Source organism: Amblyomma maculatum, chromosome 5 (genome assembly GCF_055883805.1).
Source record: "Amblyomma maculatum isolate TAMU_Amacu chromosome 5, ASM5588380v1, whole genome shotgun sequence".
Lineage (NCBI taxonomy): Eukaryota > Metazoa > Arthropoda > Arachnida > Ixodida > Ixodidae > Amblyomma > Amblyomma maculatum.
The window spans coordinates 153,059,234-153,076,596 of record NC_139348.1 but is presented as its reverse complement, the minus strand read 5'-3'; the positions used below and the strand labels follow the sequence as shown (position 1 = coordinate 153,076,596).

At 44.4% G+C, this 17,363-nt stretch overlaps 1 protein-coding gene across 2 annotated transcripts in view; it reads right to left on the bottom strand.

Moving 5' to 3' along the window:
• Nucleotides 1-1,294: 1,294 nt before the first annotated feature.
• Nucleotides 1,295-17,363, bottom strand: part of Miro (mitochondrial Rho GTPase) — a 29,838-nt gene continuing 13,769 nt past the window's right edge. Inside the window, exons 8-19 of one of the 2 annotated variants that reach the window (XM_084604707.1) lie at nucleotides 16,269-16,367; nucleotides 15,527-15,635; nucleotides 14,888-15,008; nucleotides 14,203-14,287; nucleotides 12,969-13,114; nucleotides 11,082-11,179; nucleotides 9,416-9,630; nucleotides 7,261-7,389; nucleotides 5,520-5,716; nucleotides 4,952-5,020; nucleotides 2,843-2,956; nucleotides 1,295-1,483 (exon numbers count right to left, since the gene is read on the bottom strand). In XM_084604707.1, coding sequence (XP_084460833.1) covers nucleotides 1,480-1,483; nucleotides 2,843-2,956; nucleotides 4,952-5,020; nucleotides 5,520-5,716; nucleotides 7,261-7,389; nucleotides 9,416-9,630; nucleotides 11,082-11,179; nucleotides 12,969-13,114; nucleotides 14,203-14,287; nucleotides 14,888-15,008; nucleotides 15,527-15,635; nucleotides 16,269-16,367 — 1,386 coding nt within the window. In that variant the 3' untranslated portion in view covers nucleotides 1,295-1,479. The remainder of the gene's footprint in view (nucleotides 1,484-2,842; nucleotides 2,957-4,951; nucleotides 5,021-5,519; nucleotides 5,717-7,260; nucleotides 7,390-9,415; nucleotides 9,631-11,081; nucleotides 11,180-12,968; nucleotides 13,115-14,202; nucleotides 14,288-14,887; nucleotides 15,009-15,526; nucleotides 15,636-16,268; nucleotides 16,368-17,363) is intronic. The other variant, XM_084604709.1, reaches the window with a different exon arrangement.

Genomic DNA, 17,363 nt, shown 5'->3' with positions numbered 1-17,363 from the left:
TTTTTATTTTATACGATGGCTTTCAGATCATTTCCTCTCCATTGTTTCCGCAATTTCGCTGTGAGTTTTGATAAGGAGTATTAACATTTCCAAAATCCAAGACAGAGAACAATAATTTGTCCCATTTGCAAAAAAATGATTTACGAGGCCTTTCTCTCTCCCCATTTCCCTTTCCACCTGTGCTCGAGCCACTACAGACCCTTCTATGAAGCCAGACATTTAGCCATTTGATGATAATACAATTGGATAAATTTAATTCAGTACCCCTCACTGAACAGACCAGTGGCACTTTTTGCTACTGATCATAAAGTTGGAAAAATTATAGTCACAAGTATGATTACCTGCACATTACATGCATATCCGATATTGGCGCAAGCATAATATTAATGGTATGTAGTTTTACTGCACTGTCCACAAGCTGGTTGTCATCCCCTTTACCCAGTAAGCATATGGAAGCTTCTGGACAGTGCAGACCAACATTGGTGCAGACATCTGCATACAACTGCAGCTTACTTGTATAGTGATGTTAAAGAGGCTGCATAGAGCATCCCAAGCTGTAGCACAAGCATGCATTTATCGTGACTAGTTCTCAATACAACTTTAGAAAACAGTAGTTGTTAACTATGTGCAGTACTGGTACGCAGTTTGTGTATTACTTCGGTGAACAGGAAACAAAACAATTTTTATTTGACAAAAAAAAAAGACGTCGAATTCTCAAATTTTTAATTTGCTCCGACGATTAGCAACCAGAAAAGCCTTAATGGACTGCTTTCCGTCGGGGAGAATTTGTGTATGTTGGTTACTGCAGAATTAGGTTGTACCCGACTATAAGGCACATGGATGGTGAACTGGGCTAAAACCCAAGGTCTCAGAAATAAGTAATTAAGGTACATACATACACACGCTATATTTTGTACTTTATTTGCACATTCTGACAATGTCTGTCTGATTTCCTATCTTTTAAAAACAAATATTCCATTGAATACTACTGCTGCAAGATGGCTAAGAAGTGCCTGTCTGTACATACCTTAACTGCCGATTCATGTTACTGCATTTTCTTCTTCCCTGACTTGTCAGTCAAAACAGTGTCAGGAAACTCCCATAAACCTTAACGCTCATGCTGCTGAAGAAAAAAAAAGAAGGGAAACTATGACTAAAATTTACAAATTTAACACTTAGTACTGTATCCGGACAGGCTTTGGCTCGTGCCGCCTGCCTTTACGCTGGTCGCAGCATGCTTATGTGGCTGTGATAACTTCGTGTATGACTGCCAGAATGAATGGAGGACATCAAAGAAGTGTCTAGAAACTCTCTCTTTATATCAATTCAACCCGACCCTATGTGGATCGAGGCCTCCTTCACCCTTGGGCATGGGTCAAGGTGTAAGGTCAAGAACCTACAAAATAAAAAAAAAGAGAGAAAGAAGCAGCTGCTCTCAACTTCGACGAGAATGATGGCAGTGGTGCAGCCGGGGTGCTGCTACCTGCAAGAAAGAACAATCGGGAATTGCTATACAGCGTTCGGCTGAACTGCGCCTGTATGCAAAACATGGCAAACATTTTGCTGAATAAGACTTCAAGAAAGGCAAACAATAGCGCCATACTTTTGAAAGGAGTTTTCAAATGAATTTTCCGACTATTCAATACTGACAAAAATTCAATATGTCCGGGTCCATGATATCGATATCAGCTGTCCCTCGTTCAGTAAAAAAAATAAATCGAGTGCAGCTAAATTGCAAGGTAAATATTAATGATGTTAAAAGAGTATCGACACCTAATTTTTCGGCTCTAGATTTATCCTCTGTAATGATGCATAAGACATTACTGTACATGGATCACCGCATGATATCTGCCTATGACTGCTGAATAATTTAAAATCAAATTTCTTTCATCATATGTTTCGGTTTCCCTTTCAACAGCCGTGCTATGGCTGTGACGTCAAAGTCAAGTCTAGGTCGCGTAAGAGATGCAAAAAAAAAAACAGCGATATTATCGTTCCTCTGACGTTTGAATTCACTACAACAGTAAAACCAGCCTGCCTCAATAACAAGAATCACAGCAAGTGAAGAGTCAGCGAATATATGGCTGGTTTTTTACACCGCGTGTGACCTAGACTTGAGTGTGACGTCACAGCTGTCTCTCGGCTACTGAAACCGAAAACCGAAACTGCAAGAAAAGAAAAATAAATTTAAAATTATCTAACGGTGGCAAGCAAAAACCGTGAGGCGAGCTATAGTATACAGAAATGCCTTTCAAATCACTAAAGAGAAGAAAAATGCAACCAAAATTTGGTATCTACACTCCTTTAGGTTAGCTCGAAAGCTTTCCTTCCGACTATTCAAGCTTTACCAATGCTTTAGGTAACATCTCAATGGATTTAATTAAATGCTGCTGCATTCTGCTGTCATGAAAAAGCTTTGCTATAATGCAGCTAGGCCAACAATATCAAAGCTAAGATCCATGATACAGAATGTGCATTATTTTAAAAATATCATCCATGTACACAACCGCAGGGCAACTGTGCGCCTGTCTACAAATACTGAGCTACCTTACTCTGGTTCAATGTACTACGCTGTCAGAAACACACAAGCAGTATAACTGCACGTATTCTCACTAGCTGTTCCGCTCTACCAAATTTTTGCCTAAGATTTTTGTGGCCCTAAGTTTACGTTAAGATAACCCGATACTATATTTTTTGCCAAAGCTAAAAAAGTGAGAAAGGTAAACTGCGTGCTGAGAACTGCAGAAGAAAATACAGTTTAAGCGCACTTTGGTAAGACTGAACCTTGGCGCAGAGTGCTGACAAGGGCTGAGCATACGCAGGGAGCAGCAGCCAAACGCACCTGTCCCTTGTTGACGCCCGTAGCAGTCGAATCACAAGTACGCCGATTAGCGCGGCAGCCGCAGCTCCAACGCCAGCGCCAACCCAGGCTGAGGGCTCAGCCGACACTAGTCGACTGTGTACACCGAAAGAAAGAAAAGAAAAAAAAAAGAAATGCACAAACCAAGCCTTTCACCTCTCAAACTATCAACAAACTCAACGGCCTTTAATATTCGAGTCTCTCAGCTGTCAAGCTGAACCTAGAAGGGCGACATACACCAGCAAATTAACAGCATGCAATTTAATCTGACATTCAATCTCGAACACTCGTGTAGAGTGTCGACCACACTTGTCTAGCACTCGAGCAGTGCCAGTCGTGAGAAAGCATAATCTCGAACACTCGTGTAGAGTGTCGACCACACTTGTCTAGCACTCGAGCAGTGCCAGTCGTGAGAAAGCATAGTGAAGTCTAGGTAGGCATCGAATTCAGGTAGGCATCGAATTTAACTGAGCGCAGCTTCAGTGTCACGTGAACTGCAAAGAAAAAAAAAGCGCATTAATGGGCAACTCTGGTATTTTTTCAGCCTCCTAGTATTTTTAGTATTTTACTGTAACTATTCACTGTACTTTCTATCGAGTTTGCTGGTCATTTGTGCCAAATTTCGCAGCTGTACAATGGTTTGTTGCAGTGCAAATTAATTTCGAAGTTCATCAATTTGTGGCTCCAATTGGGGAGATTTCTGTGGGCAGCGTTGAGCGTGTGATGTCACTGGATGCACGGCTGTCTATAGTTCTGCATTCGCTGAAGACCTAATTGACGCATACACGATAGGATTTGTAGCCACATGCAGGACGTCATAGATCGGTTGGTCTCGGTTACTTGATTTTCGCTCTTTCAAAATATTTTTACTTGATATCTTGAAAAACGGCTTCTTGCCGGAAAAAGGCGACTTTAAAGGATGTGATGCAATTATAAACTCAAAATGCTCCAAAACCACCCCAGAGCTACCTTTTTAGTGAAAGCATCTATGTTAAGATTTCGTCGAATTTGCTCCAGAGCACCCTGCACAAATGCTCTAGACAAGTGTGGTCGACTCCCAAAATCAGCTAAATAAAGAGACACTGAACTAATGTCCAAACTTTAAGCTGTTCTACAGTTGTCCAACTTAACTAATACTTAAATATTGATGAGCTGCAAATTTTCAGGACAACATCTACACCGAAGCAGTAATCAGAATGGCAGATGGCTTCAGGCATCATGCACAACATACATCACAATTTCAAACGTACATGCGAGCAATGAATGGGGAGTCCCAACTGTTATTATAAACAGTCTCGCTCACTGATACGCATGCCACAGGTGTCGCCAGTGCTCTGGTAAACGAGGATAAGTTCACGAGGCTTCTGATATCACAAAGAAAGAGCATTTGCCAGCACCAAGCCACACACCCAGAAGTAAGCCAATCTCTGGCATCAGCGCCCCTCGCTCAATTCCTAGCGGTACATGAGAATGAGATGTGTGCGTGCCAAAATTCAGCACATTCGAGTTTATACAAAGAGACTTCCAAATGCATTTCCAATAAAAGCACAACAATTATTAACTGGCTCATTCAGGAATGTTCTAAAAACAAAAAAAAAATGAATGAGGCTTGAAGCTTACATTCCACCAACGCAAACAGCTGCAACGTCCCGCTGTGCAGTAGTTAAAAATAATTGATGAAATCCTGCGTGCTGTGAGGCCCCCATTTAAACTTTTCAAATGAATCAAGAATTTCTGCTCCAACCCTTCAAGCTGTTTAATACATCAAAATCACAATTTAAGTAATGCAGGTACACAGCGAATGCCGCCACGCTTAAGAAAATCCTTGTCACATTTCAACTGTGACAAGCCACTCAAACGTGTTACTTTCATGCCAATGACCTTTTTTCCTCCACCCTTCCGCCTGGCCGGTCTTTTCCCGCACTGTCCTGCGGCTAGCGCTCCCGTGTGTTTATCCTCGTAACCGTGACAACACCTTCCCACACTTTCTTGCACCTAGCGCCCTTAAGTGTTTATTCTCAGGTCAGTGGCAAGCGATTCCTCTGCCTCCATGCACTCCCGACCTCGGCATTCTTTTATACCATCACCCACCTGGTGTATCGCGACAGCCAGGGTGCCATGGGTCGCACCAAGAGCACGTGCACCAAGCGACGCAGGCTCCTGCACAGTCCACCACACCAATGCCCAGGCGTAAGCATGCATCCATTGCAAGAAGAGCCCTTCCCTTGTTTTCATCATTACCGTCACCAGTTAGGTCACACATGGTGTGGGATTAACCAAGGCCTGTGGCAGCTGAGACCACTTCACTTCTGCAAATTACCTCCTCTTATTTATCCAGAAGATCCTGTGCTGTTCTTTAATACAACTGCTATCCCTTGGAATCCACACCATCGTCCCAGGAAACAAATGGCCATCTGCACTCCCCATCACAAGTGACGCGCATGTCCAATTCTTCTTCTTCATTTCAGCTCAGATTTAGATGCAATGAAGCTGCTTTGAAAAGCCTACAAATTGATCAATTTACCTAAATAAACTGCAGTGAGTGCCCTTCCGATCGCACTTTAAACAATGCTGCAACTAGAATATGTTTAGGCTGTTACCAAAGCGAGCTTTTGGTGTGTAAAGAGAGCCGCACAGCGCCAGCCACCAAGCCACTCACGGATAGGCAGCCATGGTGGCAAGCTTGACATAGACGTCCCTAGGTGGCGCCACGAGGCAGGAAAATGTCTGCGGTGCAGGCAGGTCATGCCTGCGGCAGAACTCGGCGGGTTGCACGGGGTAATCTTGGCGCACAGCCGGCCGGTCACTCTTAGATGCCACGACCAGGACGGGCACAGAGCTGCCTGACAGGTGCTTCTGCAGCCAGGCAAACATACGAGCACTTGAGCTTCCAAAAATGGAGGGCTACAGTAAATACATTCAAAATGATTTCACTAACATTTACTTCTTATTTTGCTTTTTTTTTCTCCTGGGATGTCCTTTAGAGTCTTTATGCAAAAAACTGCGAGTAAGAAAAATCCTGGATTTATTAACGAATTCCGCCCCTTTTTTCTCAGTTTCATTACATCCAGGTTTAGCACGAAGGTCACGGTTAAAAGAAGGTTTCCAGTGACAAGTGAAGCAACAAACCTACGAGTGGCAACTCCACACGAGATGGTTAAATCATGGCATTCGGCCATGAGAGATTCAATTAGAACGCACAGCTACAACAACAGATGCAACGCAGTCAACTTCTTCTGCCTAGTCACAGATTGTGCCAAGCACGCTTACAACACAACTGCGACGCCGTGCACCGCTGCCCCTTGGAAACGGCGTGTTTCTTCCCAGTCTCACAAATCTTAAGGACAAGTTTTTGGATAATTATAAGAGCAGTGACATAGAAGATGACACACAGAAGATGACTCCGGTTCGTCAGAGTTTAGCAACGCACAACAAAACAGCATCATATCGACTCAAAACAGCAACAGGCATTCACTGACAAGTTTCACTTTATATTTTTTGATCATCTCGCGGCTGCCGCATGCTGAAAGATATTGTTAGTGTTCTAAAGATCAGAGTTATTATCAGTAGGGTGTCAACATCTTTCGGGAGCCATCACTCGCTGATGGCCACGCAGAGCCGCATCTTGCCCCATGTGGCCCCCCTGTGTCAACCTCGGCACTGTTTTGGCACTGGCGCTGATTTTACTAGGAGTCAAACTTTCTCGCGTAACTCTAAATATTCTGAACATGACATGTTGATATTTACTGATGTCATGCACAGGTCCTTGCTGAAGAAAACATATGTTTTAACTATCTTGTGTGTGCCAACTGTGTGAAAGAAAACACTGATGCCTTTATAACTTCTTTCTTTTCAGTTGCAAATGTTCTTTTTTTTTTTTTTCATTACCTCATGATAAATAAGTCGGACGAGACTAGTACTAACAGAAAGAAAATTTCCTCCTCCAAAATTTCTCACCATGCACTTGAATATCAAGCATGCTCCGGCAAATGTGAAAAAAATATATATATATATATTAGGTGCACCACTTGAAAACAAAATAAGCTACCAGTTTTCTCAAAGCCAATAAAGGGCTAAGAATGGTTGCCTACCTTCAGCTCAAATGCAACTACACTGCATCAACTGACCTCCCTCAGACAGAGGCTCAGTGTCACTTTTGTTTTTTTTTTCCCCTGTGTCCACTGAACATCATTAATAACTTGTTAACGATGCTACCATAGAATGCTACACAGTGTGATCTCACACGCAGCCAATCGTCACAGGTCACAAAATTCCAAAACGGGAGGAAAGCAGTCCGATGAGTGCTGCCAAGATTTGTAAATGCAAGCTTTGTCGAGTTGGGACAGAATCCTGCACAAATTTCAGAACGTTTCGCAGAAACACTCCCATAATTTTCTCACCAGGTAGGCCCTGGCGACGTGCTCGAACGAACGTGGATTGCTGGCATCAAACAGGAGACAGACAGCATCACAGCTCAACTCGGGAGCCACGGCAGTGTCGTGCTGCCCAAACAGGTCCACTTCATGGAGCTGCACACGTACAGTACGAAATATGTGACACTGACATTGACAATGACATTGGAAACAAAATGCGTGCGCATAAAGCATTATTATTATTATTATGTGGTCTACACCAGAAGTGTGTTATCACGCTTCACCAATGTAACACCACACACGTGCTCCAACGCCACCACGCTTTGTTCCATGTCGTTTCCACCCCACCTTGTTCACCCGCTCAAGCCGCGTCTGCCACACTCACGTGACCTCAACTGCACTAGAGTGCTGCCACTCCATAATGATGATCAACAGCCAGCGCCCTCCTGTGACGTCACCAGGAACTACACCCTCTGCCTACACCGCCACACTTTCCTCCTAAAAGTGTTTTGGTTTACTCAAACACTAAAATCCAAAACCTCAACACCCACCTTAATTATTACGCACATACTTTTTTGTTGCTAATCATAACGTAATAGCTCATTGCAGGCTCGAGGGGCTAGTAGGTATCACATCAGCAGAAGAAAATGGTGGAGGTTTAAACCTACCTAAACAGACCTGGTTATAAAGAGTAAAAGCACCCTCCACGGTGGCTCAGTGGCCAAGGTGCTTGGCTAAAGAACCTAAGTACCAGGGTCAAAGGCATAGCCAAGGGGGAGGGGGGGGGGGGGGGGGGGGAGGAGGTGTTTCGGTGTCAGACCACCTCACCAAAATTTTCTGAGTGCGTCATCTCCCACCTTCTCCATCCCCCTCTTTCTTTGTATACTTGCCGAAAAATATTTCTGGCTACGTCACTGACCATGGTTATAACCTGACCAGTTCGAATCTGCTCTGGTCTACAGTTTATTTTTGTATCGTGAAAGCACCAGACGTGGACTAGCCAAATCACCCCGAAAACAACTAAGTACTAGTTCGCGTATTGGCAGCCACTGTGGTTCAACAATTAAAAAGCCCTCAGCTATGCGAAATAAATATTCAATGAAAATATTATGGCACGAGGAAGCTCACTTGTGGCCTCCACTACGAGCCTCTCGTTTCATTAACTATAATTAAATTGCACCAAGACACACAGCCACCACGTCACGTTTGTCACCAACCAAATACCTGTTCTAATCGATTGGCTGCATGACTGCAGCGCCATGCTGCGGGACTTGCCATTGCCTCGGCAACACCTGGCAGTTATGCACCTGCTATGCAGCTTTTGCCCAATCACAGCAGCTCCACAAGCGAAAAAAGATTTTGCTCAGGGTAGTAGCTTCCGGATCAGTGCTTTCGCACACAAGGCAATGGCAAAATTGACATCAGATATTAAGTGGGAAAGCCAATTGAACATCCAGAAGCATCAGCCACCTCGCTGTCACACCTCCGCCTTCCAGAAGAGCTATCCGATGAAGCCTTGGCTTAAGGTAAAACCACTGATTGAAGAAAAAGCAATAAAGTTTTCACTGAGGGCAAATCTAACTACAGCAGCTTTCTTTCATCATGATTCACGATGTCAACTTGAATGTGTGCTCTAAAGTGTCTGTTACTATCACAAAAGGTGTGCACTGCAGTTGTGTGAAGCCTCTGTGGGGAGAGGGAAAGTGGAAGAGAGAGAGCGGGTGGGAAACCGTGGCTACCAAGCAGAGTCAAGGGGGAGTGGTAAGAGGGGAGAGCGGGTACATTGTATACTAATGGGGGCGCGCACTAAAGATAACACATACTCCGCCAAATGAGTGGCACTGATTCTCGTTGAAATCTTTTTTCCTTCAACTACGAAATATATAAGAAAGCTTTACAGCATTCCACTGTATGGCTGCATCTTGGTAGGTGCTCATGAGTAGTCATTATCGTATTTCAAACCACACTCCTCTTTGGGGGATTCCCCAAAAAGCACTGGACTGATGAGTAACGATCAGATGGGCATTAGGTGAGTCAAAGAGATGAAAAACTCTTCACTGAAAAGCAGGACACAAATAAATATTACATGGTGGACAGTGCGTGAGCGCACACAGAAACAGTGTCCGACAACTGCCCACAGTGATTACCCGGGACAACGGAGACAAGTAGGAGGAGCACCCACCAGCAGGTACTTGTCCTGTCCGTAGACCACAACCTGGTCGACGGCATACTTGGATCCCGGGTGCCCCGGGGGTAGGCCCTGCTCCAGGCTGCAGCCTAGCAAGCCCCGGAGGAAGCACGTCTTGCCCGCACTCTGGGGTCCCAGCACCCGGCAGTGGAGCACCTGGCGCACGCTCTGTCCCTGCTGGGGGGTGTCCAGCTGCTTCTCACACGTCACTGTGCAAAGACAGAGGGGGCCACATTAATAATAACGGTAGTACTCCCGTCATTACCGCTGCTTATAGACAGAGGGGGCTCTATTAATAATGGCAGTGCTCCCGTTGGAAAAAAATTATTTGTGCATTTCCCTTGCTTAAGTATGTACGACCGACTGGCCCAACCATGTGCACTCTTGAATCGTGTAAGGGTTTTTGCTAAAATATGTATGGTCGCCCACACACTTCTCTAGAGTGAAACAAGGAGTTAAAACATTACTTATATTGGGATGTCTATGCATGATACAGTCTTGTTCACGTCCCCAGGTCAACCATAAAAGACACAAGTGTGCTCCCCAGGGCACCATTAGAATGATGTGGACAGGTGCATGGATGAATGTACTAAATACGTCCCAAATATCGCTAGTTAGGGTGCAAGACAAGTCTGATCATTGATGCGTGCTCTGGATTATTATGGCCATGAGTGCACGTAACATATTGCACAAATGGACAAAAGTCGAATGGAGACCCCACTGCACTAAACTATATCACATATATCATTGCCATGATCCATCCCGGCATTTCTCCTCTCTTCTGAGCAAGAGAAAAGCATCAAGCCTGGCATAGCATGCACAGACTTCTCCAAGCTAACTTGGCCCCATCACCATGTTACATCTACTTTTTGGCTTTGCTTTCCTCCAGTCAAGAACCTTCCTCTTTTTCATGCAGATCAACACACAGGGAACCAAGGGCACGATTTTATTTCAGTGATGCAACAGAAATAAAAAAAAAAATAGGCATGGGCAGGGCATGTAGTGAGAAGAGAGGATAAACAAAGCAGCAAACTTGGGAAATAAAAATAAAGCTGTCAAAAGTGTTTCAGGCACCCATCAAGAAAGTAAGGAACCAAAACACTGCAAAAATGTTAAAAAGATTGTCCCATTATTGTAAACTACACAAAATTACAGACACTGAATTTGCATATTTTGTTGCATCCCATATTTATACTTTCGACAGATGCAGGAGAGATGTTGGGTAATTTAAAACGAGAAGCTTCTCTTTCAGCACAGAGCCCTGCAAAAAGTCCTAAGGGACCTGGATTATCTGCCACGTGAAATGGCATATGTTCGGGCATGCGAGAGAATAAAAAGTAAAAAAAAAAACATAATAATAACGGTGTGTGTCTAGCATTTCCAGCTTCAGTAGGGATGCCCTGATTGTCAACACAATCTTAAAGGACAACTCTAAAGAACTTACTGATGATTTTAGGTTAATAACAACATCATACTATTTCTTATAGCTGTGTCTGAATATCCATAAATAAATCTCCTCCATTACAAACAGGTCTGCCTGAATGCCTTTCCCATGCTTCTGCATACTGATATTTGTTTCTCTTGATCATACAAATTTTCTGATGATTAGCGATTCCATGAGATTCATATCACAAAGATTCTACTGTAGCAAGCACCTTACCATGGACTGCAGAGAGTTGGCTCTCCTCTCCGCCTCCAATGTAACCGAGATAGGCCAGGCATTCCAGCGTTTTGTGGACATCCAGTGCCGTCGTCAACCTGTCAATAGATTGTTGGGGGAAGAATTTAAAAGGGTGACGAGGCATTTCTCACCTCAAACTTGTCTTTTTTCCCTCACTTTGTTTCATACTCTTGTTACCTGCTTTTTTCCTGGCCCTCCCCACTTTTATTCCTGCTTTAAAATGGCTAGAATTATTATCAGCACTATCAGTCCGCTTTGGTAAACAATGAGTTCCCAGTTGAAACAATGGAAGGTTTACGATCTGATAGCACTACAACAAGCGCTGAAGGTACAGTCGCCACGCTGGAAAATGCTTCTAAAGCCCGTGCTGCTTATGAGACTAACTTGTGGCTATACCCGGTCTATCTAGTTTCTTCCTGCAATGCAGCCATTTGATTTTTCAAACCTATTTAGCAAGACGCCCATTCCTTTCACGTATGATGCTGACAAGTGCTGCTGCCTTCAATGATGCCGGCAGCTGCCCTGACCGTGCATGGTATCAGCGCTTCCTGCTAGTGATTTATTATTGTTTACTGCGGTTAGTATTATTAATTTTAGGCCACTATTGATGGAACAGCACCAGTGCGCCATTTTCAACATTCAAAATTCCTTAATAAGCTCTCTACAATCGCCGTCTTCGTTGAGAGAATCTGCTGACATCCCGCTGATCGACAACGTCGGTGCCGCGTCTGCTTAGTACTACTGAATTTCCTGTGCTTTTCTCCGACTGTCCGATCTTGATTTTGCTGTGTATTATCACCGAGTACTTTCACAAAATGCCCATTCATTAGCTGTGTTTTAGTCACCTTCTAGTGCATTTTGTTCTTTTTATTTGTGCCAGTTATAGGTTCGTTCAATTCAAAACTGGTTCTCAGTACCAATTCCGAAAAATCTGCACCGGTACCGGTCAGGCGCCATTCCAATTCTGTGGTGCATCTGGCGCGTCATCAGCGCCGCATATCACTGGTGTTGCATTTTCCAATCAAGCCTTGTCATCTACTCGCCAGCTCCCGTAGGCATCGAACTGTAAGTTCTCGCGGTGCGTCTATTTTCGTGCTGCGCGAGGTCATGGACGACAACATTGCCGAAGTAATTTTTACAGAATTTCTGGAGTCTCCCGACAGCGAAGATGAGGAACCCAATGCCGTGCTTTCCTTCACAATAACACAGTTGTTACACTGTGGTTCAGACCGAGACTGACTCGTATGGACAGGCTGCAATTAACCGAATTCACAAGTATAACAGAAGCGCTGTTGCTAGATATTTCAGCTTTGAACTTAGGAGGCTACTCAGATTGTCACGAGAAACATCGAAGGAGCTCGCCATTTTCGTGGAGAATGGGGCCGGATCTGTCGACGACAGTGAAAAACGTGCTTATGTTGACCATCAATGTTTATAAGCATCTCATCGGCAGCGCGCGTCATCTGCTAGCACCGTCAACATGTGTACCCCTTTTCTGCACCTCTTTCTCGGAGAGTGCTGCTGTTCTTTGCACCACAGTGGCGCCACGAAAGCACCGAAATTAATTGCGAACAATGGTGGTGCAGGGGGCGCTGTGAATCAAGCGTCTAGGTGCAGCGCACTATGAACCGGTGTCAACAGTGCAGAGAACCACAGCTGAATCGAATGCAGCTTATACATTAGCCCAGAGTGTTGTCTGCTAGGCCGCCTTTTGCTTCCAATTTATTTCCTAGCAGCTGCAGCCTGGTGGCATCATATCCATGCACAAAAGAGAGACTGGAGGTACCTATGGGGGCAAAGGGAATTGCAGACACCGTTGGAATTCCTGCCATGCTAAGCCCAGCATTCCCATGCCCTACTACTCACGCCCAGTGAGCCAGGTATCCGCGTAGCGTCAGCCAGCCGGCGCTATTGGTGTCCACGGTGCCTACTAGGTCTGTGCCCCACGGCTGAGAGGGACACACCGCAAACAGACTCGCCAGCTCAGACGGAGAAAGGCAGCCATCCACATCCTGCGACCAGTCAAACAACCAAACAATTAGGACATTATTCCGCGGCTAATCCTTTCAAGTACACTCTCACTGACTAACAGACTCGCCAGCTCGGACAGAGAAAGGCAGCCATCCACATCCTGCGGACAGTCACACAACCAAACAATTAGGACATTATTCCGCGGCTAATCCTTTCAAGTACACTCTGTCTTTATGTCACTGCTGTGGGGAATGATTATGCAAAGCAGAAAAACTGTCCAACAACCAGTGAAGGGTTTCAAACTAAAGCAGAGGAGGAATGCGTAAATAGCTGTTACAGCAATAGTACTAACAAAATCACAATGCCACAGATTAAAAACAAAAGTGCTAATGCGTCGTTAAATTACACCGTCTTCACTGTTCTAATCCGAGGCTGGGCTTCTCGATTTCCTTATGGAGCGTTAGACTCAAATGCCCTTTACCTCAAGGCCTTCATTAAATGCCAAGCAAGAAGAAAAAAAAAAGTTTACGAAAGAAAACTATACACGAAACTTTTTCAGGGGCTCTGACTCCGGTCATTCCATTTCAATCTAATCCAATTCCATTTCAATCAAAGTGGCAGTGAAGATGCACTTCAATAATGCATGCAAATGAGGTTTTGTCATTTGACAGGCTTGAATATATTACAATGGCGACAACTGAAATACAAATGTGACGACTCACATGTGAACATGAAAATACAAAAATAACTGCACGAGGAAAAACACAAATGCTGGCTGTTATCACTTTCAAAAGGAGGCCACCATACTTCAGAATGAATAACCATGCGAGTTGACAACTTCCCTCAAATACAGTCTCCCCTTTTCTCAGCTGATGTCCCACTTATTTCCATGGATGACGGTGGTAGACAGAACTTGTTGCTGATCTACTTAGTATTTACTGTTGAGCGGATTTTGCCGTAAATTAAGGGAAATGCAAAGTAAGCACCCATCACACTACCCGTTTCTACCTGTCACTACCTGTGTCGTGTCCTTCTCTTTTTCGTTGCTTGCCTCAGGAATCAAACGTATTGAATGCACACAAGCAGGCAATGCTGCTTCTGACCAAACATGGCTGCAAGGTATGCTCACCCTGTCATACTTCTCAAAGAGAGAGGTGACGAATGTGAGGCCCTTGGCACTTAGTTCGGTGCTGCTGCCAGGAGGCACTCGGATTCTGAAAGAAAAAAGAAAGAAAAAAAAAAAGCAATAAGTACAACTATGTAACTGCCGCCAACTAAATATAACAAGTAAACATTGAACACGAAAACCACAATGTACTCTCACAAATACTCCCTACTCTATGGAAGCAGTTGTCAACATGAACTAGTAGCGCCAATCACTGCCATTCAGCAATGGCGTACTGTGCAGCCTAATCTGTGTCGAACCAGTAGTGATAAAACAAATGTAACAGTAAAGCCAGTTGCAAGAACACTCTATTTTGTCAGTCATTAAAGAACTTGCGCGTGGTGAGAGCAAAATTAGCATACCGGAAAAACCCACAAGGGTGCAAATGTCGGGACTGCCAAAGGTACAAATGTGGACATACCCATACAACTCAATTTTCCACTGAAAATTGACTTACAATGTCTCCCGCTGCAGTAAAGAAAGAAGCGCAGAGTGAACACCATTGGCAACTTGGTTCACGCCGCAACGTTTCTCCATGCATGCTCAAAATAAAAGAAAAAAATGGATTCAAATGCCATATAGATGAGTAGATGATGAATTCACGACCGTTCTGACACAACTACACAATGGATACGCTTTAGACACTCACGGCGGACAGAGGTATTCTCGGGGAAGAACGAGGTGGTCGTCGTAGCCGAATCGGCGTAGCACCGTCCATGTAGTTTCATGACGACCCCTCTGGATGAACATCTGGTGCAGGAATAGGAATCCTAGACAGCAAGAAAAACACAGCAACACTCAACATATGCAAAGAAAGAAACATGTTCTTGGCCCTCCTATTATGGTGTAGCATCACAGTCCATCAAGTTTTATCAGCATGTAAAGAGCTTCACCAACAAATGATGACTATCCTCCATCTAAGATTTCTAGCTGCTACGTTGTACATCTTTCGCGTTCCACAAGACCAGTTTGTGACGCTGCCGCCGGCTAAACTACTCCCAAGAGCCTCACATGACTAATGATACAAAGAAATTAAAACCAAGCTGCATGCTTGCAGGGTTCATTAACATAAGGTTAAATAGTTCTGCAATAACATCTGAATACAGCACCTTTTAGCTGGCTGGCAGCTAAACCGTGCATCCTAATGTAATAGCAATCCATAGCTACATCAGCGGATTTTGTAAAATTATGCATGGATAACAATTAATGAGCAATATTCTGCTGCAAGTATGCCCAGACATTACTATTTGTCTTTTTCTTTAATGCCATAGTGAAGGTGGACACCAACCCGGCAGTGTCAACCCATTGTTGTCGACACCCCCTTCCAGGTTTTTGGCGACAATGGCCTTCAGGTCAAGAAGAGCCTTGGCCTCCAGGGGTGTATTGAAGCACTTCCGCTGTTGGCAGACACCAGAGAATCACATGTTAAACACAAAAGAGGCGGCATAGATGCTCAAGCAGTACTACAGAAGAAAAACAAAAAAAGAGACACCAAAGATCAGCCTTTAAGGGTACGACACGACAGCATTAATGGCTCCCATCTGCAACTTCCCTTGTGGACCCTCGGTAACAAGCATTCACTTTGCTTTTGCTTAATCAATAATCCCTTAGTTTGTGCCTCCGTGAACTCATACATACTTTTCAGCATTCTTTATTAAGCACATATGAAAGACCATCTGAGATCGATATAAAGCCCGGCGTCAATCAAGCCGTACGAACATGCCTGCGTGGCCTGTGACTAGTGTATCTGACTTGGGATTAAAAGGTACTGATTGTCTCATCTCAAAGGAGCTGCTACAGGACGTGCAGCAGTATCGATGCGAGCAACAAGCCCTGTTTGAATTAGTAACTGGTTAAGTTGCAGTATTATTTGTTGTGATGCAAAAACAGCGCTGCAATGTGTCTTTACAAACAGGCGCTACCAGAAGAAGCACTGAACAATGCACATACACTCTGTTACGAGAAACTTTCCACAAAACAGCTGTCACCAACACAGGTCCCCAAACAGGCCAGCTAAGTCACAGACTCACCTGAAAAATGTTGAGCTCCCTATCACTGAGGACGCCGTCATTGTCGATGTCACAGATACGAAAGACCCTGGTCAGTGCCGCCTTGCACCGTTCTGTCAGCTGCACAGCGAAGAGAACACAGACGGGGATTTCAGCACAGAGACTACGACTTGCCACCATGGCTACGAGAGCAGGAAGGATCTGGCAGACCCTTTTAATAAGTCTACGAAAAGACCTCGATACTAGCATTTCACACTTTCAACCAGAATTTCCAAGTAGATTCCTTCCTTTCTTTAAGTGCTTGGTCTCTTAGTGAACCCTTTCCACGACAAAGCCGAACTCCGGGTTCACTGAGGACACCTACCACTCACTGCTTTGCCATTAGTGTCAGTGTTTCTCAATGGCAACATGTGACAAGCTGCTAGACTAATATGCCTTGTATTTTACAGCAGTGAGCCGCTGCTTACAAAGTGGACTTTAATCAAAATCGTCCCCGCACACCTTTTCAAAATGCACAAGCAATGCATTTGAGGCTCAATGTGGTTTGACAACAAATGACAATTCCTTTGAAATGGAGTTCACCGCACAAGCTGGCACTGCATCACCTCCTCCAAGTGTTTACCTTCCTCAAAACTCATTCTTTCCGTGTAAAACGGTGAACGGGACCGACAAATCGACGCACAAAAGATATAACCATCAGGTCTGCAATATTATTACAACCATCAAAAAGAAAATATTTAGTCGGGGCACAGAATCCCCGCAGTGCCACACACTGTGGTCTGAGATCAACACTTAATTCTGTGACGTGCACTTTGGGCTAAGCTTCTCAGCATGCGCACAGGGAGGTATATGCTGGTCTCTCCACTGTAGCCGCCTGGTGTAGTTGGTGGCACAAATTTCATCGCAAACAGTGTGAAAGACAAAGAATGAGAACAGTGAGAAATGCAGGTCATGTGCTGACTGACCCCTCGCCCCTAATTCCGGGCTTTTCATTCACAGAACGTGATAGCCGTAGTTGCTTATGCGCCACAAAACTCCATATAATTAACTGTTACGAAGGATTGCTAACATCTTGAAAAGGACCCACGTGGAGAAGCACTGGGCTGCTAGTCAGCA